The sequence below is a fragment of the Ammodytes marinus genome, assembly GCF_949987685.1.
Source record: "Ammodytes marinus genome assembly, chromosome: 17".
Classification (NCBI taxonomy): domain Eukaryota; kingdom Metazoa; phylum Chordata; class Actinopteri; order Uranoscopiformes; family Ammodytidae; genus Ammodytes; species Ammodytes marinus.
In genome coordinates, this window is record NC_137221.1 from 19,437,858 (window position 1) to 19,462,719 (window position 24,862).

The 24,862-nt window shown below is 42.4% G+C and overlaps 3 protein-coding genes across 4 annotated transcripts; 1 reads left to right on the forward strand and 2 right to left on the reverse strand.

Annotated features, from left to right (window-relative positions):
- The first annotated feature begins 1,469 nt into the window (after positions 1-1,469).
- Positions 1,470-6,827, forward strand: LOC307264164 (putative histone deacetylase 1-B). The gene is made up of 12 exons (XM_080045455.1): positions 1,470-1,588; positions 1,959-2,071; positions 2,701-2,818; positions 2,915-2,989; positions 3,509-3,647; positions 3,781-3,922; positions 4,020-4,112; positions 4,224-4,332; positions 4,426-4,806; positions 5,357-5,512; positions 5,592-5,637; positions 5,950-6,827. Exons 1-12 carry the CDS (start codon positions 1,540-1,542, stop codon positions 5,975-5,977), a joined length of 1,449 nt encoding a protein of 482 aa, XP_079901581.1. The 5' UTR covers positions 1,470-1,539; the 3' UTR covers positions 5,978-6,827.
- A 902-nt stretch (positions 6,828-7,729) lies between these two features.
- eif3i (eukaryotic translation initiation factor 3, subunit I) lies at positions 7,730-12,416 on the reverse strand. The gene is made up of 11 exons (XM_080045049.1): positions 12,314-12,416; positions 11,765-11,857; positions 11,572-11,659; positions 10,907-10,972; positions 10,643-10,792; positions 9,555-9,682; positions 8,996-9,106; positions 8,817-8,906; positions 8,635-8,708; positions 8,121-8,213; positions 7,730-8,015 (listed from the first exon to the last, which is right to left on the reverse strand). The coding sequence occupies exons 1-11, from the start codon at positions 12,314-12,316 to the stop codon at positions 7,934-7,936; spliced, it is 978 nt and encodes a 325-aa protein (XP_079901175.1). The 5' UTR covers positions 12,317-12,416; the 3' UTR covers positions 7,730-7,933.
- A 454-nt stretch (positions 12,417-12,870) lies between these two features.
- On the reverse strand, positions 12,871-24,573 carry txlna (taxilin alpha). 2 transcript variants are annotated; one of them, XM_080044951.1, is made up of 11 exons: positions 24,495-24,573; positions 23,424-23,722; positions 21,603-21,860; positions 21,198-21,289; positions 18,128-18,298; positions 17,365-17,559; positions 16,821-16,940; positions 16,605-16,679; positions 16,114-16,206; positions 15,886-15,981; positions 12,871-15,186 (listed from the first exon to the last, which is right to left on the reverse strand). In XM_080044951.1, the coding sequence occupies exons 2-11, from the start codon at positions 23,671-23,673 to the stop codon at positions 14,842-14,844; spliced, it is 1,695 nt and encodes a 564-aa protein (XP_079901077.1). In that variant the 5' UTR covers positions 23,674-23,722; positions 24,495-24,573; the 3' UTR covers positions 12,871-14,841. The 2 variants fall into 2 exon arrangements, with proteins under 2 accessions (XP_079901077.1, XP_079901078.1); XM_080044952.1 differs by having other exon boundaries at positions 23,424-23,686; positions 24,495-24,559.
- Between the last annotated feature and the right edge of the window lie 289 nt (positions 24,574-24,862).

Here is a 24,862-nt window from a genome sequence, read left to right on the forward strand (position 1 = left end):
ACTTGTAGTTACGCTCAATTATTGTTAATTTTAAATGCCACTAATGTCCAAGTGGCATAATAGAGCCTACGGTCACTTGCAACTTTAGATGAAACGTTTATCTCAGTGTTTAGGAGTAGTGTATCTTCATAGTCCCCCCGCTATAACAATGGTGCGGTCCGTACTTTCGCGCGAAAACTGCTTATGGGCGTGGTAATCCCGGACAGCCAGAGAACCCGCCCCTACATTATTACAATGAAATAGTGAAATTGAGTGAAATACAAGTATTTCCACGTTGTTATATATATATATATATATATATATATATATATATATATATATATATATATATATATATATATATATATATATATATATATATATATATATATATATATATATATATATATATATATGATACTCCACCCCATTTCTGGTAAATATTGTATTTTTTACTCTATTATATTATATACCTATAGTTACAGTGCAGATTAAGACTTTAAATAAATAGGCCTATATAGGCAAATGACTAAAAACAGAAATAAATGTAGCCTAATAAATGATGAGATCGTCAAGCCTATTTTTTCTTTTTTAGTGTTATTCATTATTTGATCATCATTTATTTCAATATTTATTTATTGCGTTACTGCAGAGATCTGGAAGTGACAGTCAAAAAACTAGTGAGATTACGCTGCCACCTGGTGGCCTTAATGTGGAATGCCACAAATCTGATCAGCTATTGTTTGGGAGGACAATTAGTGGTTTTGTAGTCTCGCAAAGCCAGATAACAGTGTTGGCTAAAATACATCACCTAGGCAACATAAGATACAAATGTTTTCAGATGTAATTTTATTCTATTTTGAACAATCAGTCTTTATTGATCAACAGGGTGAATGTACATTAATGAATGAATGTTGGGTTGCCTTTTCTGACTGGGAACAACAGATGGAAACATGAACCCATTTATCTGTTCATCCCAGTTCATCCCAGTTGAATAAATTAATAGAATAAAATAAATGTAAATATGTTTATTGTTTATACATAACTTCACATTAAGTGGCTATGGCATTTTATTGTCTACTTATTGCTTTAAGTTTCAATTGAACCACAGATTCAATAGTAGTAAGCCATGTTAAATATTGCAAACACCAAGAGCAAAGCTTAAAATAAAGAATGGATCAGTAAACACACCCCTTTCCCTATTTGATTATCCTTCTTGAGCTCAATCAAATGGACATGACTGAAGCCCAGTGACTAAAGACCTCCCTGCAGAGGGGGGGGGGGCAAGAGAAACATAAATAAAGAAAACAAATGACTGTCTGACTATCAGTAGTTGGTCATAAATGTTTTAGGATTATTTTATTTACCAGTACAATCCAACACCAAAACACTTGGGGTCTATCAGTCTAGACAGTGTCCTCGGTTTGTAATACCGGCGCCTCCCAGCTGGGCGGTTGGGCATCTGTGATTGGTTGCCGCGAACTCAGCGCGAGCTCCCTGCTGTAAGAGAGAGGAGCCGGTGGGCAGTGGGCACAGAATCAGTGGGTTAATTGGTGTAAAATGGCGCTGTCTCAAGGAACAAAGAAAAAAGTTTGCTATTACTATGACGGTAAATATAGAGCTTGTGCACCTACTTTTATCGATGCTTGAAGCAGCCTTGAAGGAGTGGATATGTTTAGGACATTTTACGTATCTCTGGCCGATGTAGCGTGCTAACGTTAGCTTGCTCGATTGGCTAACTAGCCTGTTTTAGCTAATGGTAGCTAGCTGTTAGCCTGAAGCTGAGCCGGTGTTCATTTTAATTTCAAGCTAAAGCAATTTATTTTTCTTAATATAAATTTTAAATGGACAAGATTTTGAATGGAGTTTGGCATGCTTTTTTTTACCCACATACAGAAGCGCCAACATACATTGTCGCAGCATGTTTGCAACCACATTTGAAATGTAATCATCCTGTTAAATAACCTTTTCCTTCCAAGGCGATGTGGGGAACTACTACTATGGCCAGGGTCATCCCATGAAACCTCACAGGATCCGCATGACACACAACCTCCTTCTTAACTATGGACTGTACAGGAAAATGGAAATCTATGTGAGTCGCATCCCTCCACACAAATTCACTGTACTAGTCCTCACACTACTTCAAGAGAAAATTACACCACCGTCTATATTCTGAGCAAATCCATTGGTATGTGATCAATGCGCTTAACAACAACATACAAAATAGCCATTTACAATAATTTAAAACATTTTTTTAATAAAAAGTTTTAGAACAATTCATTCAAAATATGTACATACCATATTTAAGTTTAAGTTTTTCGAACTGTGATATAGGTTTTCTTCATATTGTAAGGGGGTATTCTCGAAAACGCTTGTGGTCAAAATCAGTGAATTACTCCTCAGGGTCACTACCTGTCCCTGTCCTGTAAAAGGGGTTGGGGGGCACTGTATCTAGCAGCATGCTTGTTTAGAGAGCCTAGGCTGTGTATTAACACTGCTATTTTTTATAAGAAGCGGATCGTGAGGACATATTCACTGATTTTGACGTTTTTTAATTTTTTAAATCACTGACTCCACCTTTCTCCAACCAATAAATACACAGCATGAGCTTTTACAGCCTATGCCTTGTACACATGCTGGGGAATATAGACCTACCAGTCAAAGAGCGTAAACAGTGTATATTGCTGACACTTTGGTTATTTCCTTTCTGCCTTTGTCCAGAGACCCCACAAAGCCAGTGGTGAAGAGATGACCAAATACCACAGTGATGACTACATTAAGTTCCTGAGGTCCATCCGACCAGACAACATGTCTGAGTATAGCAAACAGATGCAGAGATGTGAGTAGTGTTCTTCCCTTTCCCTCCAATGAGACGTCGATGTGTTCCGACTGTCTAAATGACTTACACCTTTTTATTTTGTTCTTTTTCTCACAGTCAACGTGGGAGAGGACTGTCCGGTGTTTGATGGTCTGTTTGAGTTCTGCCAGCTCTCAACAGGTGGATCTGTCGGTATGTTATTCAAACCACATTTCCCATAATCCTTCTGGTGCACCATGGTAGTGACATATGGCAAAAAAAAAAAATTGTTCGAGTGACTTTATGATTATGGAGTGTCTGAACTGCATTAACACTAGAATTATTCACCTGTCTGTTTTGTTTGCGTGTGCGCGCTGAAATTATATCCAGAGTTAATACACAGCCTAGGCTCTGTAAACAGGCATGTTGTTAGCTACTGTGAGCCCCCTTTGTTTAAATACCCATTTACAGAGCATAGGCTTTTTATTAACACTGGATTCTTTTCAGCGGCCAACATTATGGACCGGTAGTCTAGTCTTCACTGGATAAATATTTGCACACAACGCTGTTAAGAAAAGATGCAATAAATTAGAGACATAGTTATCTAAGGTGATAAAACATACACAATGGACAAATTAACTTCACTGCACAGTATAAATGTTGAAGCAAATTTGGATCTACACACAGAAGTCAATTCAACTTGCACATTTCTTACTCTGTTCTATCCTGTAGCCGGGGCACTGAAGCTGAACAAGCAGCAGACAGACATCGCGGTCAACTGGGCCGGCGGCCTCCATCACGCCAAGAAGTCTGAGGCCTCTGGCTTCTGCTACGTCAATGACATCGTCCTCGCCATCCTGGAACTGCTCAAGTAAGCTGCTGCCTTATCATCCCATTTCGCTCTGCTCCATACTGTAAAATGAGTTCCCTATACACATGATTTGTCTGTCAGGTAACTCCAATGCCTCTAAAGACATCTTTTAACTGAATCCCCTCTCCTTTAGGTACCACCAGAGAGTGTTGTACATTGACATTGACATCCACCATGGTGATGGAGTGGAGGAGGCCTTCTACACCACAGACAGGGTCATGACTGTCTCTTTCCACAAGTATGGGGAATACTTCCCCGGCACTGGAGACCTGAGGGTTAGTTTCTTCTAGTTTTCATTCTCAGATCATTCTCATCGGATTATATTGTGTGTTAATGTGAGCAGTAATCCAATGATATCTGTGATGTGTGCAGGACATCGGAGCAGGAAAGGGCAAGTACTATGCAGTCAACTACCCGCTCAGAGACGGTATTGATGACGAGTCCTATGAAGCCATCTTCAAACCTGTAAGTCTTTCATTTAGGTTCTATGTACTCCTCACAACTAGACTATTTCTTGAAGCAAGGTTGTTAATGTGTGTGTGTGTGTGTGTGTGTGTGTGTGTGTGTGTGTGTTAGATCATGGCCAAAGTCATGGAGATGTACCAACCAAGTGCTGTAGTTCTCCAGTGTGGAGCGGATTCTCTCTCTGGAGACAGACTGGGCTGCTTCAACCTCACCATCAAAGGTATAAACAAAATTCACTCCCATCAAGATAACACTCAAAGGCATAGAAGCGTTTCTTCTTTCCAGTATTTAATATATGCACGTGTTCTTCCAGGCCATGCCAAATGTGTGGAGTACATCAAAAGTTTCAACCTCCCCCTGTTGATGCTGGGCGGCGGGGGCTACACCATCCGTAACGTGGCCCGCTGCTGGACCTACGAGACGGCCGTGGCCTTGGACTGCTCCATCCCCAACGAGCTTCCCTACAACGATTACTTTGAATACTTTGGTCCGGACTTCAAGCTGCACATCAGCCCCTCCAACATGACCAACCAGAACACCAACGAGTACCTGGAGAAGATCAAGCAGCGTCTGTTTGAGAACCTGCGCATGCTGCCTCACGCCCCCGGGGTCCAGATGCAAGCCATCCCCGAGGACGCCCCTCACCCAGACAGTGGAGACGAGGAGGAGGAGGACCCCGACAAACGAGTGTCTAGTAAGAGAGTAGGACAGTCAGAGATATGTGTCCAGGGCTTGTCACCAGCCACTGTGGCTAGTTGTTTTCCTAAGTTAATAGCCCCTCCTGTGTTTTCACTGGGCACAATTTTAATGTTTGGAAATGGTATTTTATATAATTTAAAGTTGCCGATGTGCTGCAATTAATTTGAACTAGATTTAAACCTCCTTGGCTTTAGCCATAAAATTTGGCTCAGCTCACCAAGAAGAGCCAGGTCTTTCGGCTCAGAAAAAGCTCTACATTTGACCACTTCTGCCTTTTTTATAATTCAGCCAAATTTAGCAAAGTGCGGAGAAAAGATCATCCTTTCTTTCTGCCCTGTATTAATTAACAAAAAGCTTACGCGCATGGGGGGTGTAGTGTCACGTTGCAATAAAGACTAAAGTTCAAAATATATCTATAACATTCCAAGCAGCCAAAGTGGCTAGTGGGAGTGACTGTTGGCTGGTTAAGCCCTGTACGTGTCACATGTCTGAGATGTGTTTGCTGCTAAAGGCATCCTAATGAACTGTGCCTCTGTGTGTTTCAGTTCGCGCCCATGACAAGAGGATAGCCTGTGAAGAGGAGTTCTCCGACTCTGAGGATGAAGCTGAGGGCCAGGGAGGAGGCCGCAGGAACACAGCCAACCACAAGAAGGTCAAACGAGTGAAGAAAGAGGAAGACAAGGAAGGAGAGGAGAAGAAAGGTGAGACTTCACCACTCTAGCGTGTATTTGTAGACCGACAAAACATCTTTATATAATCGCTCATGTTTTTGCCTCCTAGAAGTGAAAGAGGAAGAGAAGGAGGAGGAGAAGATGGACACATCAGGGTAAGAGAATCGCACATTGTCAATAGTCTTCTTTAACCTTAAACCATTGGTTGCAGAGTGCAAGATATTAAACATACCATCAGCGTTTGATAGTAGTTTGGTATTTGGCAGCAAAATGCAAAGTTTCCAGGCTGGCTTACTCCTTATTCCATTGTGTCTTTGAACAAGGTTTGGCTGAATAACAGACTTGCTGCCCACTTTGCTTGTGTGACAGGGAAAACTCTAACAATAGACCATGTCTCATCTCATCATTTTGTAACTTAAGAGCAATTAGCTGGTTATCACTGAATGTTGTAACTGTATGTGTTTCAGACCAAAAGAAGAAGTGAAGACAACTTGAAGTTTGGCAGCAGGAGAGACTAATGGTTGTACTGTTGTCCTCAACACCCACTGATTCCTGTAATCTGATTATGATGGGACCCATTTTGTATTTGTTTTAATTATGTATTCCTATGAGCAAACCTGGCTCACACGTGTGTTATTCCATTTGGTTGAGTTGAGTGGGCGGTGCTACCCTGCGTTTCTGATTGAAATCCCTTCTATGTTTGCTGTGCGTAACCCCCACCCAACTGTGGCTCCATGTAGTATCTAACAAATCCCCCTCAGCTGTAGTGTGAACCAGGTCTGCTTCAATGTGAAGAAAACCATACAAGTTGTTACTGTTCCTATCATGGCATCTCTGATGTAAATGTGTGTGGGGCTCACGCTAAAAGGCCTGCAGAGACTTGGGGATGGCTAAGTCCAGTGCTCACATGCAGATAGGCTTATGTTAGTTTTTAAACATCTATTTATGAAACTGTTACTGTAACCAGCATTTGGCGTGCTGTGTTAATTTATCAGTGAATGCATGTTTAGAGTGATCTGGCCTTTAGCATGTACATATTCCAGTGCCTGATCTCTGCTCAGTAAGTTATTTTAAATCATGACTACAGCCCTTCTTCCTCTGAATATCTGCCCAGTGTTTCTCCCTTTAGTTTAACTTCTATTGCTATTTGGATGTATGTATGAATGGGTGTGAAGCTCTACAGAGGCTTATGTTGGGAAGTGAATGACTAGTTTTAGATATTTTGTACCATTACACACATGGTGGAGTGAGCTGGAGAAAAATGGCTCTACAACTGGCTGTCTGGAGTTCGATCCTTGTGAAATGTGCATTATCATAACTTTGTTATAAAAAAAATAAAGAACTGATCCAGATTATTCCTTGTTTAAATTTGTTAACACTTGCAAATTGTATTCTATCTGTAAAACTAATCCTCTTACAGCTGTTTTTATATGGCTCGGTTGGTACTGAAAATGGAAGTGGACAAAATATTTTTATAAATGCTCATTTTAGCAGTCCAGCTATCACTGAGGTAGTCTCGCACAGCCAGACCAAACTACAGTTAGTAGTGGTATGGTCACATGCTATTTTGTGTCAATGGGTGGGGGGGAGGGAAACCAAGCTGGCCTATTTTCATTTCTTTAAACCAATTACAATTGTCTTGGGTCGCGCATAAGCTCAAGAAGCCGCAACTTGTCTTTCCAAAGTAGTGCAATTTGGTGCTGACCAACACTGACAAAAACTGTGCGTGCAGCAACATTATGAGCTAGATACTATCAAACACGCGCCCTTTGTCGTCTCCCGTTCTGAGCGGAGCATACACCTTAGAATTAGATCCATGGCATAAACGGTAGGCAACAGCAGGGAAGGGGAGGAGTTTGATGACAGTATCTGTCGTGAGCACGATAATAGTTGTCTATATCCGGTTAGTCTATCACTAAGGTATCATTGTTTAAAAGGCTTTTGTTGAACATAGTAAAGGGTGCTCTTAATAACTCATCATAATGGTCATGTGGTGTATTGATCACAAAGGAACAAGTTAAATGTAGTCATTTAATGGGGACTTGTGATGGAATGGCTTACAGAAAATGCATCAGAATCAGATTAAATAGGCTTGGGAATCGGGGAGTGTGGGTTTTTTAAAGTCCAGTTCAGATAGCGTTGCACATCCAGGGTAATAAAAAATTACTTCAGATCCCAACCAGCCATGTCCAAGTGATGTAAGAAAAATGACTTTTGAAAAAACACCACACTCTTGTCTCAGGGATGTAGTCTCCTCTTTTCCTTTATTAGAAGTTATCTGTGAGAAGTATAAGGGACAAAGTGAATGGCTTTACCCCTGACTTCAGAGCAGTTCAGATGAAGGGAAGGAGGCAAGGTGGTCAGTAGGATGCAAATGCACTTTAGTCCGTTTTTCTGCCTTCAGACTGGACTAGAATGCGATGTTAGTTGAAGCTGTGTGGTCGTGCCTGTTTATGCCTCCAGTTCAAAGTCAAAGTAATGTGGGTCAAAGTAATGAACCCTAACGTATCCGTCCTCTCCTCCACTGCTGTAACTGTGGACAAAAAGCACACAACAAGAACAACATTAGCCATTTTGCACAAAGACGTTGACAAATACTTTTTAGGGCAGTGTATTTCCAAGTGTGTTTGTCTCCTACCTCTTGCCATCAGGGTGGAATGCCACGCAGTTGATGGGTCCGAAATGACCTTTGACTCTGCCAAACTCCTCTTCATAGCAAGCGTGGAAGAACCTGAGGATAGAGCAGAGAGGCAGGTTAGTGCTGAAATCTGAGCATAATGGAAACGGTATATGGAGCACCCTTTAAAAAGATTCTCAAGGACGCTTGTTTTCAAAACCAGTGAATAACTCCTCACGATCTGCCACCTGTCCGTACCGGGGAAGAAAATCAAGGGGGGGGGGGGGGGGCTTGTGGCAAAGTTGATTTGCTAACCTGGTCCGTACGCTGTGCGCGGTGAGATAATTATTGGGTGTTGATACACAGCTCGGACTGACCCACTGTAGCTAGCAACATCCCTGTTTACAGAGCCTAGGCTGTTTATTAACAATGGATTGTTTTTTCCGGCACATACACAGTACGGACAGGTGCTGATTTGGACAACAAGCGTTCTCCAGAATACCTGACTCACTCAGGTTTAAGTAAATACGCTCACCTGGCCTCAAACTTGCCGATCCTGGTGGAGGTTGTGGTGACCTCCATGGCTTCCTGTCCACCTCCCATCACCACCTGGACCAAACACACACACGTCAAAAGTCAGTCATGAGATTAGATTAGGAGGGAGGTGACAAACACAGTGGTGATAGGACGACACAGCACTGTGGCAGCCTCACTCACATGATCCATGATGGGGGAGATGGCAGCCGAGTTGACTGGTCTCTCCGTCCTGAAGGTCTTGATGTGATCCAGAGAGGAGGAGTCAAACAGCTAAAGAGGAAAGAAATTAGATGAAATCCATGTTTATGACATGGCTCGTGGCTGTGTCAAAGGAACAGCAGAGCAGACGTGGCTCTTACCTTGGCGGTGTTGTCTTTGGAGGCGGTGATGAACATGGTGAGGTCCACTGACGGCTGGATGTCGTTGATCTGCTTGCTGTGCTCCTTGCACTGCTTCAGGATCTCGCCGTCCTGCCAACAAATAACAGTAAAGAGTCACACAACTTCACTGTAAAACAAAATATATAATCTCTTCCAAGCTGATCTTTATCATCTTCATTCGCTGCAATTTATTTATACATATTTTCTGGCAAATTAAGAAGGTAGAAAATCAAATGTATTTACTTTTGTTTACTAATGTTACGCCTTACAGCCAGTGGCACATGAACACAGTTTTAATACATTCCCATGTGTTTCCGAAAAAACAGTAGGGTGTGCAGTTATTGACAAATAATAATAATATCTTAATATTTTGGGGGATTTTACGACAATTGACGATATTTTGCATCCCTTGAAATTGTGTCATTGTTGTCATTTCACACATTGTTAAAACAAGTAAGATATCATCATGGACAATATGTGTCACACACCCCTAACAGACAGTGTGTGATACATGTGTGTGTGTGTGTGCGAGACCAACCTTGGCGCTGAACTGGTTGATCTCTCCGTTCTCATGGCCTGCAATGACGAACTCTCCCAGAGGTCCCCACACAGCACTGGTGATCTTGTGATCGCTGCAGGGAATGGACTGGTAGGGCTGGTTGTCCTCTGCAGACAGACAGACACAGAGAGAGACAGAGAATCACTCACTACACCAGGAGCCACATCTCCTCATTGCTTTGTTACATAGTGATAGAGAGCTACACCAGGTTTACAGCAGAAGAACATGACAGGTTTTACTCTGTCAACGGCTTTGACTTTCAATCACCTTTCATGAATGTGAATCAAAAAATGTCTTACTATATCTCCAAATGTTGGAAAGAGAGCCACACATCAATACATATTTAATAGAATTAGCAACTAGGGATGTCCATGGTTAACCTTTTAACCGTTAACTGCTGAGAATAAATATAACCGATTTATACTTTCAGTTAAACGGTTGAAAAATGTATATATACACTGCGCGACAGTCCTTATGGAAAGCGCCCCGACTGTGCATGTTCTAGTCAAGCCTTTCTCAACCGTGTTGCAGCTCATCACGGGTACCGCCAAAAATTATTATCCCAATGTTGGAAAACCAGAAAGAAAAGAAAGATGGCACCATGAAAATGCAACATCATCATAATTTTTCTGTCACAACGTCAATATCGGGGAATAGCCTGCCACCAAACAAGGAAAGGACTGTCTCTCTCTCTCTCTCTCAATATCCCAGATTGTGAATATAAAATAATAAAATATGTGGTCTGACAAATATATAATTATTTTTTTTGATGCCTACTGTATTTCACTATAAATAGGCTACATTTAATCTGTCGGTTAATGGTTAAGAAGCAGTTAATGAGCGTCGTTGGTCAGAAAAAAAAAATCTAAATGAAATCGCCAATAGCAACTAATAAGGGAAACGTGTGATCATAGATGTATAAAATGTGATTTGATAAGTTTAACAAGGATGATCCAATCAAATTCACACAATGCGTGTTTCTTTGATAGCCATTTTTAAGTGTCACACAATGTCCTGGGAAAAAATGAACGAGCGGGGTCTGTGTGCATTCATTGTGTGGCACGTACCGATCTGCTGTGGGTCCCTCAGGTCAAAGAAGTTGAGGAAGCACTGGTAACCCATCTGCTTGTCCGTGGAGAACATGATGATGTTGCCGCTGAAGTCGAAGCCGCACGTTCTGACCGCAGAGTTGGTGTTGAGCAGGGCCAGCTGTTTACCTGCAGCAGCACAGAGAGACACAGCGGGGGGAGGGGGGGGAGGGGTTAGCACAACGTTGCTGAACTGGGACAAACATCATATAAAAAAAACGCACGCAGCTGGTTTCTTCCTACCCGTCTGACAGTCCCACAGTCGACAGCTGTTGTCTGCAGATCCCGTCAGTACGTTCTTAGTGTCCCCTGAGATGGAGCAGGTCAAGGGGACCAACATGTAGTACCACACCCAGCTACAGACAATGCATCATTTGGAGAAAAGTTCTAACTTTTGTTTGAGATTAAACAGCATAAAAACTTTGTAGCCTGGCGAGATCGACCTAAATCTTGAGAGCTTCACATTTGTTTCTCTTCCACAGATCAGTCTGGACTTTCTCCAATCTCCATCGAGAGGCGCGCCGCACAATTAGTGGAAGGCAGCCTTGGATTAGTTCATGTAGTCGTCAATCTAGTTTTTTAGTCAGATCCTCCCCACTTTCCGACCGTTAGTGGAGAAGGCAGCCCCTGATTGGTTCTTGTAGTTGTTGACATCAACATCTTGGATCAGCGCTTGAGCTTGTGAGATATAGCTGGTCTCACAAGGCTAGATTGACGACTACACGAACCAATCAGAAGACGCCTTACACTATTAGGGACCAACGTTAGGTCAGAATGCAGGTCCTGATTGGCCCCACAGAGTTTGGAGAAAGGCCAGACTGATCCGCGGGAGAGAAACATATGTGAAGCTCACGAGATCAGGCTGGTCTAGCCAGGTATAAACTTTGGACTTTCTTGAAAAAGGATACAGTCACAATCGACACACCACACTGCTCCTGTGTGTCCATTGTAGGTGCCGAGCCTCTCGCCATTGACAGAGTACCACACGTTGGCTACCTATGTTACAAAAAGATACACAGAAGAAGTTAAGACCAAACAAACGTACAGGTGAAATAATACAGTGGCAGAACACAAAGCAGATGTGGAGTTCTATGGACTCACTGTGTCTTTGGATACAGAGAAGATCAGGTCTCCTTCTCTGTTGTACTTGATTTGAGTGATGGACCTCTCATGGCCCTGGAGCAGGATGGGTTTCTGTGGAGAGCAGTGAAGAACATCAGAGTTTGGACATTCATAGCGGTTTAGAAGACGTTTAGCTGTCAACCACAATTAACGATAGCGATGGGTCTTCAATGTAGCAGGTTGCTCAAAGACAGGTATGAGGTTTTAAACATATGCGATCTGAACTAACAATATACCTACTGGTGTTAGCTTGAAATAGCTTCACTTATTTATCATTACACCAGGCCCACCGGTGCATCTCTACGTGTTGTCAGGGGATGGTTATCTTCTTGCATCACCCAGCTAACGGTAGCTAACGTTTATGTTAACGTTGGCTAACTTGAAAGCTAGGCTAACCCCAGCCATGGCAGATATGCTACAAAGCTAGATGTGCTAGCTACACTGTGGATACCGGTCTCAGCTAGAGAATTCGCATTGTTCTGGGCACGATATGTTTCGCGGCGGACGCTCACCAATGGATAAACTTACCATTTTTGTCAGCTACGTGTCGCCGGTCGGTCCAGTATATTCACTTAGCCTCCCGAAAAAAGAGAAAAGATAACACTCGTGTTTGAGGCGCCGGAGCAGCGGCGGAAGAGGAAGATGATATACTTCCGGCGCGAAACGGCAAGAGGGCGTCAGTGCGCCCTCTAACGGTAATACTAATAATACACTCTAGCATGTGGTACAAAAATACTAATTAAAAAATATATCCCTATTTATTATATTATATATATTTATTAAAACTAGAGAATAAGGATCATTTAAAGCACTATAAAATAGCATAATCAAAAAAGTTACCTGTACACTGGTGTGAAAATCTATTGACAATTATAAGCTTTATGTGACTACATTTCTTAGGAGTCTCCAAATGGTGTTCTCTGGTACAATGTACACACAACTGAGAATCCTGCTGTAACAGACTATTAACTAAGGTAGAGCACTGCTACAGGTTCTTGCATTAATGCATACATCCTTCTCCCATTCAAACATGCTTTAGCACCTTTTGTCCAATCAACCAACAACTCAAATATTATACGCCGTTACATCTTTTATTTAACAAGAAACAAAATATACAGGGCCAGATAAAAGTACTGCAAAAAAGACAAACAAAAGGAAACATCTTTGCTTCCTTCTCATGGTCAATGAACCTCTCATATCCACCTCTGGTCCAGAGAGGTACAAGGAATATGTCCTGTGAGAGAACGGAAAGAAATCAAGTTTGCCATTTCCTTTTCATGAGTGGACACCTTGTCACCGATGCTACATATCAAGTAGTACATTAGAATGTCTGAAGAGGGAATGGACATGATGTGGTGTGAAACCACCAATTACAATACAGAAGTCCAATAACTTTTTCTCAAATTCTTTCCTAATTATTCCCACTAAGCTCAGTCACTTTTAACAGCATCAGGTAGATCCACAATATTACTTTCAGCATTAAACAGTGACTGAGAGGCAATCAACAGGGTTTGAACCTAAATCCAGATAGAGTTTTGATGTGAGATATGTTGTCTGTTTATACAATACATCCATGCAGGACAGTGGAGATAATGAATATACATTCTCAGCGAAGTGCTTGTCAGTTCAGACTGCCACAGAATAAAACCAAAAGGCAAGTGTTGCATAGAGGTCCTTTAACATTCTCTATTTAAAACCTGATAACAAGCTACTGCAATTACCAGGGCAGGGAGGAGACAATCGTAAGCCCCACACACACACACACACACACACACACAAATATGGAGTCAAACACGTTTAAAGTGGTCATCAATACCAGGTTGTAAGCTGACTGAAAAACATGTAAAACAAATGTAGCTAACAACTGAAAGTTACGGAATGATAAATTGGTCGTAAAGGAAACACATTTATAGATCTATAGAAAAAAAAAAAAAAAAAAAAAAAGATGTATTTTAGTAAGTGCTCTGTAGGACACATACATTTCAATATCAGAGCCCACACAATCAAATGAAGCAATGGAATGCCAAAAGGATAAATGAAACAAGAATAAAAAAATGTAATTTACTTCAATAACGTAGACTTCTCTATATATTTTGTTATTTATTAAGAATTAGATTAGCTAAAGAAGTTTGACATCTCTGTTAAGACTTGACCTTCTAACAGTGACACTCAAGATGCACATTAAACCCGACTGAGTGTCCACACACACACACACACACACACACACACACACACACACACACACACACACACACACACACACACACACACACACACACACACACACACACACACACACACACACACACACACACACACACACACACACACACACACACACGCACACCAAGGCTTGTGTCGTCCCAAGCAGCACCGTTTTTTTTCTCTTTTGCAATGGTCCTGTGTGAGCTGCAAGTCAAGTAAGCAAAGTGTAATGGAACAGCACAACACAGAGGCCGCCTGTGCTTTTACATGCACACTAATAATTAGATTAAATGACAAACGGTTGCAGCAATCGAATTAACAGTGCTGACGTCATCAAGTTAAGGGTTTAGCTTGGCGCGATTAAACAGAGCTGGATTACTTATCTTTTCATATAATTAGTTGTAGAGGTTGTGGACTGGGAGCCATTCTTCTACACACAGCAGCATTTAGCAGTAGCAGCTTTTTTTGGAGTGTTACATAAAATGTGGTTACTTTATGGTCAATGCATTAGTTACTTTGTGATGCTAATAAGATGTTCCCTGTGAGCCTTCTATGAAAACGAACTAGACTTATAAATACCTTCAATTATAATTAAGTAGATCATTTGATTATTGTGACGTTTATAATCGAAATTTTGCCTAGATCAGTAATTGAGTTATGGTGTGCATGTAAATGTATGTACTGACAAAATGAGGCACCAATCTTCTTCTCTTTGTGCAGGGCATGCTGGGAGGACACAAGTTAACCTTGCTATATAATCTGCTTGGGGACCAGTGTTTAAGGTGAGGCTGGTGGCTTGATGCTGGAGGTGGATAGAGTAGTAGACTGTGAGCAGCAGCAGTGGCATTGCTTCATTCCTGGGCGGCTATGGTCAGAGCCTGTGCCCCGGCTTCTAGTCCGGTGTCAGTGTCCAGGTGTGGTTGACAGTGGCAGGCCTGGGAGCAGGGCGTGGTGTCTGGGAGAGGCTCAGTCAAACAGTCAGTGGGTGGTGGAGAGGGGGAGTCTGTCCCTGGGTCATGGGTGGAGGTTGGGGCTGCTGCTGCTGCTGAGGTGGCCGCGGTGCCTCCGTCTGGATCACTCAGGGTCTGGACCTTCTTGTTCAGCTCGTTGCGTTCCACTTTGAGCGCCCGCCGCAGCTTCTCCAGCCGCTGCACTTTACCCTGGAGCGCGTCAAATTCACGGTCCCGCCCGGATTTCTGTAAGCATATCACACAATATGATGGCTTTATACTCCTGTGCACCGATTTGTGAGACAAACTGACTACAAACTTGATTAAATGTTACCTATTTATCAGGCCAATTACATTCAAATTATTTTGCCTTTTTAGTTAATTACATCACAGAGTACAGCTTAAGGCTACAGTGTGTAATATTGGAGTATTAAAAGGTACTACGAGGAACTTTGCAATATTTCTGAAACAGTCTCATTTATCCTGTGGTGATTATAAATTACATGGAACAGCAAACGAGATCAGTGCAAAGAATGCTATTTTTATATCGTTTTTCTCAATGACTTCGTCATAGGTACGCTCACCCAGGAAGTACAGCTGGTGTAGTAAAAACACTACCACATTTGTCCAAAGGGAGTGCAAGAATGAACACAAACTGAAAGTTCCTTAAGCAGCATCTAGTAGCAAGATTCTAGATTGCAATACTCCCTCCCTTGCTTTTGGAGAATTTACAGTAGCTACACAATGGTCTTCAAGGACAAGAAGCTAGTTACTAAAGAGGGCATCAATCCACCACTGCCTCAAGTCTTTCCACAATATCAAGGGATGAGGTGAAGATTCTTTTTAGTAGTAGCTGTTAAGTTCCATTACTTCCCAGATGTTCTGTGAGATCCCCTAAATAAAAAAATAAAACCTGTATTATGTCTTAAGAACAAGTTCCTTTACCTCCTCCGCCATCTCCAGAAGAGCCTTGTTGCTGCTCTCCCATCTGGAGCGATACATGGCCGTCTCCTTCTCCAGCTTCTTGATCTTCTTGGTCATCTGTAGCACAAAGGAAGAGAGAGAGACAGAGAGAGAGAGAGAGAGAGAGAGAGAGAGAGAGAGAGAGAGCGTCACATACGATCACAAGGTAAGATCACATTCCACCTCCGTCCCCATGTCTTTCACCCTCACCTTCTCCATCTCCTGTTTGAATGTGGTGAAGACCTCGTTGCTCTTGGACAGCGTGGTCTGAAACTCCTCAAACTTCTCCGTGTACAGTGACAGCTGCAAAAAAACAACAACAACAACAAAATGCAAGTTTGAACACCTAAAAGATGCTTGGTGCAGATACGCTACATTCGTTCATAGTAAGGTCGGGTGATATGATCAAAATCTTGTTTCACGCTAACGGTATACATCACGTTCTAGTATTTCTTTTTGTAAATTCAATTAATTATTTGGCTTTAAGTAACTATACTGTTCTTCCATCGCATTTGATTGTTTTTCTTATTTTATTTGGAACACAAATTTGTATTTTAGAGTGTATCAAAAGAATATTAAGCGATATTATGCTCCTCTTCCATTTTCAAAAAAGCGGTCAAAATAAACTAGTGTGCAAATGTCTGTTTCATCATTTGACTTCAACACAATAACAAAGGAAGAGTATTTGACTGATGGGAGACCTGCTGTTTGAGGTGAACCTCCTGCTGCTTCATCAGCTCACACATCTTTTGAGACTCCACCGCTTCCTTCAGCAGCTGAGGAGACAAGGGGGGAAAAAAAAATCCTCTTTACATCTAAACATTACAACAGGACCAAACCCTATGCAATGCATGTGCTGGTATTGTCTTGTATTGTGTGACTGTATGCGTTGTGTAGTTGAGTAGGAGGTTACTTACAAAGTCTTTCTCTCTGTCGTGGCGATCCTCCGACTCCTTCAGCAGCTCCGTGGCCTGGTGCAGCTTGGCGTCCACCAGCTGCTGCTGCAGGTCTTTGTGCTTCACCACTTTGTCTATGTGCTGGTTTCACAAGGTCAGAGAGAAAGAGAGAGAAACACCTGTTTAAGACACCATGTAAAACAAATGTGGAACAAATTCATGGAGTTCTCCAGCAACTCTCTATATGGAGAAAATCTGTGAGATTTCAGGAAAAGTGGAAAAATTTAAACAGATATGGCAGCGTCTCCTCGACCAATATAGCAGCGCTGAAGTGACCTGCATGACAATTTTCGGCGTTTTGCTTAACATTTACCTTTAATTTAAACAATGTCTTAGAAACCTTTTAAGTAGAGTACGCCATGTCAGTTGTTTATTTTGTTTGTGCGTACGCTTTTACCATTATGTGTATTTGTGTTCTTTAAAAAATAAATAAAAAAAAAGTATTAAAAAAAATGGTGGTAAAATGTCATGATTGTGAGTGATTAAGAAACAGTGGGTGATGAACCTCCTCTCGTAGCTTGTACTGGTCGTAGAGCTTCTTGAGCTTCTCAGCCAGCTCGGTGTTCTCCTGCCTCAGACTGGCGTTCCTCTCGTTGTGCTGCTCCATCTGAGCCTGGATGTCGTACAGCGTCACCTGGAAGTGTGAGGTCACTTCCTTCCTCTTCTCCTCCTCCTGGCGCGTCCTCTGCACTCCTTCTTCCTGAACAGGGAAACGAGGAGAACGTGGGGAAAATGAGCACTGATGCTGGGTTGCATGCTTCCACCTGGGAACAAAATCTTGGAATTTTTTAACAAATAATGTCATTTTTATCCTGTGTGAATCATGTATTAGGTATTTTATTCTGTGTTTAGGAACAAATGTCTGTATATCATGGGTTTGTGTTCCATACTGTATGATGAGCCACGTCTCTGACGAGCTTCTGTCATAACAGACAATGAAGTTTTCTGAATCTGACACTAAGTTCTGGACTTTAATTAAGACATTTCACTTGTGTTCTATTGGGACAGGTTGGTAAACATCTGCCCCAGATCTAACCAATTTTAAAACCCGGAGCCACCACAAATGCATCTTTATATATGTTTTATAACGGATCCTTAACAGAAAACTGTATAGAGATGAAGGCAGCTAATCTGACCACTTTAAAATAAAGCGCTAAATACACAGAAGCTGCACCTGAGAGAAGCTGTGGTTGAAGGAGGTCATTGATCAAATCATTTCAGCTGTCTACATTCATATATGCAGATATTGCTGGCTGTGTGTGTTGTACCTTGAGTGTGCGGTTGTGTCTCTGCAGCTCCCTACACAGACTCTCCAGCTTGCTGCGAGCCAGGATGGCCTTGCTGTGTTCGTTCCTCAGGTTGTCTTTCTCCTGCACAAGCTGGTTCTGCTTCTTCTGCAGCACGCGCATCTGCTTCTGGGTGTTACGGTGCTCCTCCAACTGTCACACACACACACACACACACACATGTGCTGAGGTGTTATTTGCTGATATTATTGTCACTCTTTAAAAAAAAACAGAATGCATCTAAAACATACCCTGCGTTCTCATACCAATACGATCTACTATTTAGTATGGTAGAAAAAAAGATTTAGAATGTCCCGATTCTTGTGGCCAGATTTAGTATGGTTAGAAATACTCGGATGTCTACTACATCCGGCCGAGATTTTTGATGTTAAAAACAGCATCCTATTTGGGCGATTCTGACCCACAATCCAGTGCACACCGGAAGTGATGTCACATCGACGGAGCCCCCATATGAAAACAAACGGGGATGCGACGGATATAAAAGCAAGAGGAAATATCAAGGCGCAATGTTATGATGGCATAAATAAGTAAAAGTATTTCCCAATTGCATGCCTACCGCATCCTAATTAGATTATTGTTATGGTCAGATCTAGTATGTAGAATTGAAAAAAGAAAGAGTATGCGATTTGGAACGCAGGGATGGTCTCCTGCTTTGGTGTGAGGTTGTAATAACAGCAGTATTAATAGCCCCTTTTACACAGCCAGTGAAAGCCGGGAATATGCCGGCCTTTCGGCCCTCCCCCCAGCTGTGTAAATGCGACAGTTGCGGAACGAGGGAAGAAAGGTGCGAGTGATCGTTCCGGGAATTTTACTACCTCGGGGGGTAGTAAGATTCCCGACACGATCAGTTCCGCCTCTCTGTTTAAATGCTCCAGCTTGTTGTTGCGGAACAGGGGGGCGTTTGACGTTCCATAGTCTTACGTTCTAAACATGCGACCATGTTAGCAGTTGAAGGACGTGTGTTTAACATTAACCACGGCGGCCTGATGTCCCGTAAAAATCACCAAATAAAAGGAACGGTGTATAATCTAGCTGATCATAAGGTCCGTTGCTCAATCCAAACCCCCGCGCTTCATTTTGCAGAGTGTATGAGTCTATTTCTGCCCAGGAGAAGTTGTACAATGGAAAGCTAGGCTAGGCTAAGTAAGGGATAAAGTATAGCGAACGGGTCACTTGCTAGAAATAAAGACCGACAAGCTGAAGCAGGAGTCCGACACGCAGCGGAGGGCTCTTGTTCAGCTTGAAGGTCGACCTAGTAACGGGGGAATAGTCTGCTCGCCCCGCTAGACTGTCTGCTTCAGCTGACTGAAGGCTCCGGCTCAGCTGTTAGCCACAGAGCTACTGTTTTGCTAACACATTCCGCCGCCGCTATTATTATCCTAAATCTGAGCGTATATCCACACTTTATTTCTGTCTACAGTAACGTGACTTCACACACTGTGTGTATGTGTATGTCTGATTGGCAGATCGCTGCCCTCACAAAGAGACTCGCTCACAACCAACCTGTCACACACACACACACACACAGAGGTGAAGCGGTCGGATTGATTTTGTCAGTTTGGTTAACTGTCCCAGTGATGTTGGACTCAGCGCGTAGCGAGATCAACTGGCACATCGTGGGGACAGTAAAATACGGCCCTCTTACTGCAAGCTCCAGCACTTCTGCTCTCAATTCACTGGCCAGTGTTGTTGTTGTAAAGCAGCTGACCGGCGCGGCGCTAAATGTTTACGTCACACCTGACGCTGTTTACAAGCACCTCTTTCATTCCGGAGCGCTGTGTAAAAGGGACTACTGATGCGCCAGCAGGCCGGCGTTGCTTGGTTCTGTGTAAATAACACAGAAGCAAGCAAAGCCGGCATATTGGAGTGATGTTGTTCCGTCAATATGCCGCAATCTCTGTGTAAAAGGGGCTAGTACTACTTTAAAAAGGTGGAGTCGGTGATTCTGGAGAATGCTTGTTGTCAAAATCACTTTGTCAAATTCAGTAAATATCTCCTCACAATCTCATTGCTATATTTCTGTACTTTGTGTTTGCTGGAAAGAAACATGTTGTGAATACACAGCCTAGGCTCTGTAAACAGGTATGCAAACAAATAAATAATATCCTTTGGAAATGTGACATGCATGCATGATGCTGAATCAACATATCATTCAGCTGCCGGGGGAAAATCCCTTTGGAATCTTTGTTCGACCTCCATCCAATAACAACACTGCAGAACAGCCTTCATCCATCTGCTCTGACACGCTGCCAAGTCACACAGCAGCTTTCTCAAGCTCACACACACACACACACACTATACAAACTTAGCACAGCATACAAAACCCCAGTGCTAATAACACCCTGTCAGGTATTCTTGAGGTCATAGTAAAGAGCTCTGCATTGCACCACTCTGTGTCTGTTTGACAAATATTGCGGCATCACCTTTGATTACTCTCCTTGTTTCAAGGGGATTCCTCTATTTTCATTTTGACTGCATTCTCCCCCCAGAGAGCCTTTAAAGGTGAAATCAACCATTCTGGAGAACACTTGTCAAAAATCACTTTGTCAAAATAAGTGACTATCTCCTAACGCTACCTGTCCGTACTTTGTGTGTGCTGACTAGAATTCTTGTGTTAATACACTGCCTAGGCTCTGTAAACTAGTATGATAACAAAGTGGGCCCAGCGTAGCTAGCACCATGCTCGTTTACAGCTGTGTATTTCTATCAACACTGGATTTGTTTCGGTTCACACACACAGTACAGACAGGCAGCGGATCGTGAGGAGATATTCACTGATTTTGACAAAAACTTCTTTTGACAACAAGCAGTCTCAAAATCGCTGATTCAACCTTTAAATCAGACAGAGAAGGAAACTCTTCAAGTTAGTTACAGTCTGGGCAGTATCTCCTAAACTGACTCACTACACACCATGTTTCACTTGTAATGTCTGAGGTACTTTGTTCAACTTATAACTTTGGCCGTTCTACTCACTCTTCATCTTCAAACAGATCTAGGTCAAGTGTAGCAACACAGTGTAGTAAACACTCACCAGTTCAGCATACTTCTTGCAGAGGCCTGTCAGCTTCTCCTCTGGGGTGCTCAGTGTGTTCAGAGTCTGCATGAGAAGAGTGATCTCTTTGCCTGAATACACAAGGGAAACGGACAGAAACAGTGAGCCTGTTAGAAAACACAATACAACTACTAACCGTTGAAAGGATGCAAAAGCTCCAAGACCTTTTGCTCTCTGGATTTCTTTTCGGCCAAATTTTAATGTAATTTTCTTTACATTTTTCAAAAATCTGGCTGTTTCCACTCTTAATTTTACTATTTCTCATATTTTTATGCCCTTGTAAAGCACTTTGAATTGCCTTGTGTCTGAATTATGCTATATGCCAAATGCATAGTAAAGACCTATTCTTAGGTTGAAAAAAAGAAAGAAAGAGTTTCTCCTTACCCAGACCCTTCACTTTCTTTTTGTCCTGAGTCTTCTTTTGCTCCTTCTCCGGCCCTTTCTTTGCTCCATTGACTTTGCCCGGCTTGCCGTCCTCCCTCTCATTGGTCAGTCCGTTGAGCTCGGGGCTGTGTGATTGGCCGTTGGGCAGGCTGCTGCCGTCGTCTGAAAGGCTCTCCCTGCAGTAGGTGCTGAGGATGTCCTCCAGCTGCCGGCTCAGCTCCTCGGCCATGTCGCGCTGAGAAAGTGCTGCCGCTGCAACTAGACACAGTGACGGAAGAGGAACAAAAAAACATGACTAACGGAAGGCTCTTTCCCACTTCTACGGGGAAAGATGGGAACCTATTAAATACAACATGAAACCTGGGAACAATATTTGCAAAATATCCTTATTTCCGGCAATAATAATTTCCTGGTCATAATTTAGTAGTGTTTTCCATACAAAACTAATATATAATAAAGGTTAAAGAACTAGCAGTGCAGCTACACAGACATTCTGTGTTTAAAAAAAATATTATTGCTGGTGGAGCTACACACTCCAGTCCGTTGATTGGATCGACAGAATCGGCATTTCAGTGCCTGAGATAAATTGCAGTGTTTAATCACCTGGGCAAGAGTGAGGAGGAGTAGAGAATGATAAGGGTGTGCAGCTCTGTGTTTATTGTGTGGCGTTTTTCCTCTTCTATTGAATTCAGCAGGCTACACACACTGTGTCCCGCTGCTACGATGTCACCACATAGTAACGTAGCTGCCCAACCAGTGCCTTCAACAGCTCCGATCCATAGACTGTATACAGTGTTTCCCAATAATATATCATTCCGTGGCGGGCCGCCACACTTTCACTTTCACTTTAATTTTTAATTTTTTTTTATATATGTATATTTTACTATTTAAAAATATACATGTATACATTTCATTTGCAATGCGCAAGTTTCACTTGGAAACAATAGCATTTCCGCATAAAAATCTTTAACGTGTGATTCGCGCTGTGATCTCAAGAAACAATATTTCCTTCAATCATGGACGTATTATCAAAGCGCCGCTTGAGGGATCGAGGCTTCAATCTCCCCGAGTCAATCAGCCCCTCCCCCTGCGGTGTCAACACGCGCTGTGACTGTATTCATAAGTAGCTATTTTCTGCAATTTTTCCATCACAATTCATACTGCGCTCTTTGAGCACCCTCTGCTGGAAAGAATATTGTGAGCTATCCTTCGTGATTGTAGTCACAGTTATTTGAGTACTAGTAATTCAACAATCTAATAAAACAAAAGGGCGCTTGTGTTCACTCTTTTGAACCACAGGTAACCACCACCTTTGCTTCATTTTTTTGATGGCTCAAATGTGTATCATAGAAAATTATTTATTCATTAACCATTGATAAGTGTGTTAAACTCCATCTTAATCACCATTTATATAGGAATAGTGTTCCTCAAAGTACACCAGATTGATGCATTTAACATTTAAAAAGGTACAACATTTTCTTCCGGGGGAGCATACCCCCGGACCCCCCCCACACTTTCAAAAAATTCTGTGGGAAACACTGGTATATATACGCTGACCTGACTTAAACCCCGCCTACCAAGTTAGGATGCTGTCGTCAGTGGAAACGCAAGCCAAAACTATGGTTACCGTGCCCTGCCGAACCGTGCCAAACTGAACTGTGCTGCTCCGTGGAAACGAGGCATTAGGATTTGCCAACCACACTGACAGACTTCCCATACCTTGCTGTTCATTTTATAAATGGTTCTTATGCAACAAAGACACTGAGACGGTCATGTCAACAACAACAACAACAACAACAAACAAATAACTAAAAATGTTACCTTCACTGGCTGCCTCTTTGCCCTGTGGTGTATCCATCTGTGGCGGTGTGTGTGGCGGCGTGTCAGTTTGTGGTGGACTGTCCTTTTGAGGCGCTGTATCCGTCTGTGTGTCGGTCTGTGGCATCTCTGGTTCAGGCTCTTTGGGGCTGTTGGTGTCCTTCACAGCTCCAGGTGACTCCATCCCTCCTGCCGTAGAAGCAGCCTCGTCACTGGCCTGAGCGACAGACTCTTCCGTGTCCTGTTTTTTCATCTCTGGCTCGTATCTGGTACAAGCAGAACAACCTGTGACACTCAGCTCACTGTGAAAATGACACAGAGAGGTTAAATTACAACACAGCAGCAGAACTTGTTTTTCCAGTGGAGCTTTATTAATACTACTACTAGGTTCTATCAAGTCATTTACATGACGCATCTAAGGCAGGTTTTTCTACTCTAAACACAGCTGTTAAGGAGTCATGTAAAACAGCCATTGCGGAACAAAATTGACGTTTGATTAATACGACTGAAATAACTGGTCGGTGGTATAATCAATTAGATTTTTATAGTTAGTATTTTTAAGACTGAAATGCTACAGCTTATATATACCGCTGCAGTGTACATTTGGTGAAAGCTCGACACAAAATATAGCTTATCTCGTAATAAACATGTCGAATTGATCATTTGTACTGAAATGTTTAATGATCTGAAAGTCAGCTAAATAATATAGAATTCTGTAAAACTCTTCTGTTGGTAGACCTCGTTACACGTTACTAAACTACTATACGTAAATAAACAGGAAATTGAAACGAGTTTTAGCTCAGCATGTAGACTTCCATATGTCATAGCAAATACTATTTACATTTCCTTTAAACGGTGCCCTTTTCTCGCTGGCTTTCGCTTCACTACAAGCTACCTAGCTTTCACATTACGTTAGCTACCACATGCTAACGCTCGCTAGCTGCCAGATGCGGCTAAATCAGCTTGCACGATAACCCGTTAGGTAATGCACACAGGGCACACAAACAGGCTGACCACACGCGTGCTAGTTTCTAAAGTAGGTCTCGCATTCTTAGATAGTAGGTACTTGTTTACCTTTAGACTCAAGGTGGAAATAGCTAGTGTCTGTGTACTGCAGGTATCCTCAACAGTCAACAGCGTGAGAAGAGGAAAAATTACTTCCGGTCATAACTTTGGATTCTTATTTGTTCTAACAGTAAACGGCGGTAAACACCCCAGCGCTGCCCTCTGTCGTCCCCTAGTGGATTAATTCATGTTTGCGGTAGTCTCTCCTTGGTTGAGGTGCAGCGGGTGCAAGCTGTTTTTTCCTTTGACTTTGAAAGTGAAGTTTTTGGTCCCTGAGGTTGTGATCTCAAACTTTTAAAAACCAGGGACGGGCCCGATACTGCAATACTGTTAACACTGGGTCACAAACCGTAGGAGCTATTAAAGAAAAATCCATG

What these genes read in the sequence shown, in the direction of transcription:
- LOC307264164 (XM_080045455.1), top strand. Translation starts at nt 1,540, where the DNA reads ATGGCGCTGTCTCAAGGAACAAAGAAAAAAGTTTGCTATTACTATGAC. An exon ending in GGAAGGAGAGGAGAAGAAAG is followed by an intron (nt 5,513 to 5,591) that starts GTGAGACTTCAC and finishes TTTGCCTCCTAG; the next exon opens with AAGTGAAAGAGGAAGAGAAG. An exon ending in GAGAAGATGGACACATCAGG is followed by an intron (nt 5,638 to 5,949) that starts GTAAGAGAATCG and finishes TATGTGTTTCAG; the next exon opens with ACCAAAAGAAGAAGTGAAGA.
- txlna (XM_080044951.1), bottom strand. Translation starts at nt 23,673, where the DNA reads ATGAAAAAACAGGACACGGAAGAGTCTGTCGCTCAGGCCAGTGACGAG. An exon ending in GCAAGAAGTATGCTGAACTG is followed by an intron (nt 18,299 to 21,197) that starts GTGAGTGTTTAC and finishes TGTGTGTGACAG; the next exon opens with TTGGAGGAGCACCGTAACAC. An exon ending in AGGTTCACCTCAAACAGCAG is followed by an intron (nt 16,207 to 16,604) that starts GTCTCCCATCAG and finishes GTTTTTTTGCAG; the next exon opens with CTGTCACTGTACACGGAGAA.
- eif3i (XM_080045049.1), bottom strand. An exon ending in TCAACCAGTTCAGCGCCAAG is followed by an intron (nt 9,107 to 9,554) that starts GTTGGTCTCGCA and finishes ATTTGTTGGCAG; the next exon opens with GACGGCGAGATCCTGAAGCA. An exon ending in ATCGGCAAGTTTGAGGCCAG is followed by an intron (nt 8,214 to 8,634) that starts GTGAGCGTATTT and finishes CTCTATCCTCAG; the next exon opens with GTTCTTCCACGCTTGCTATG.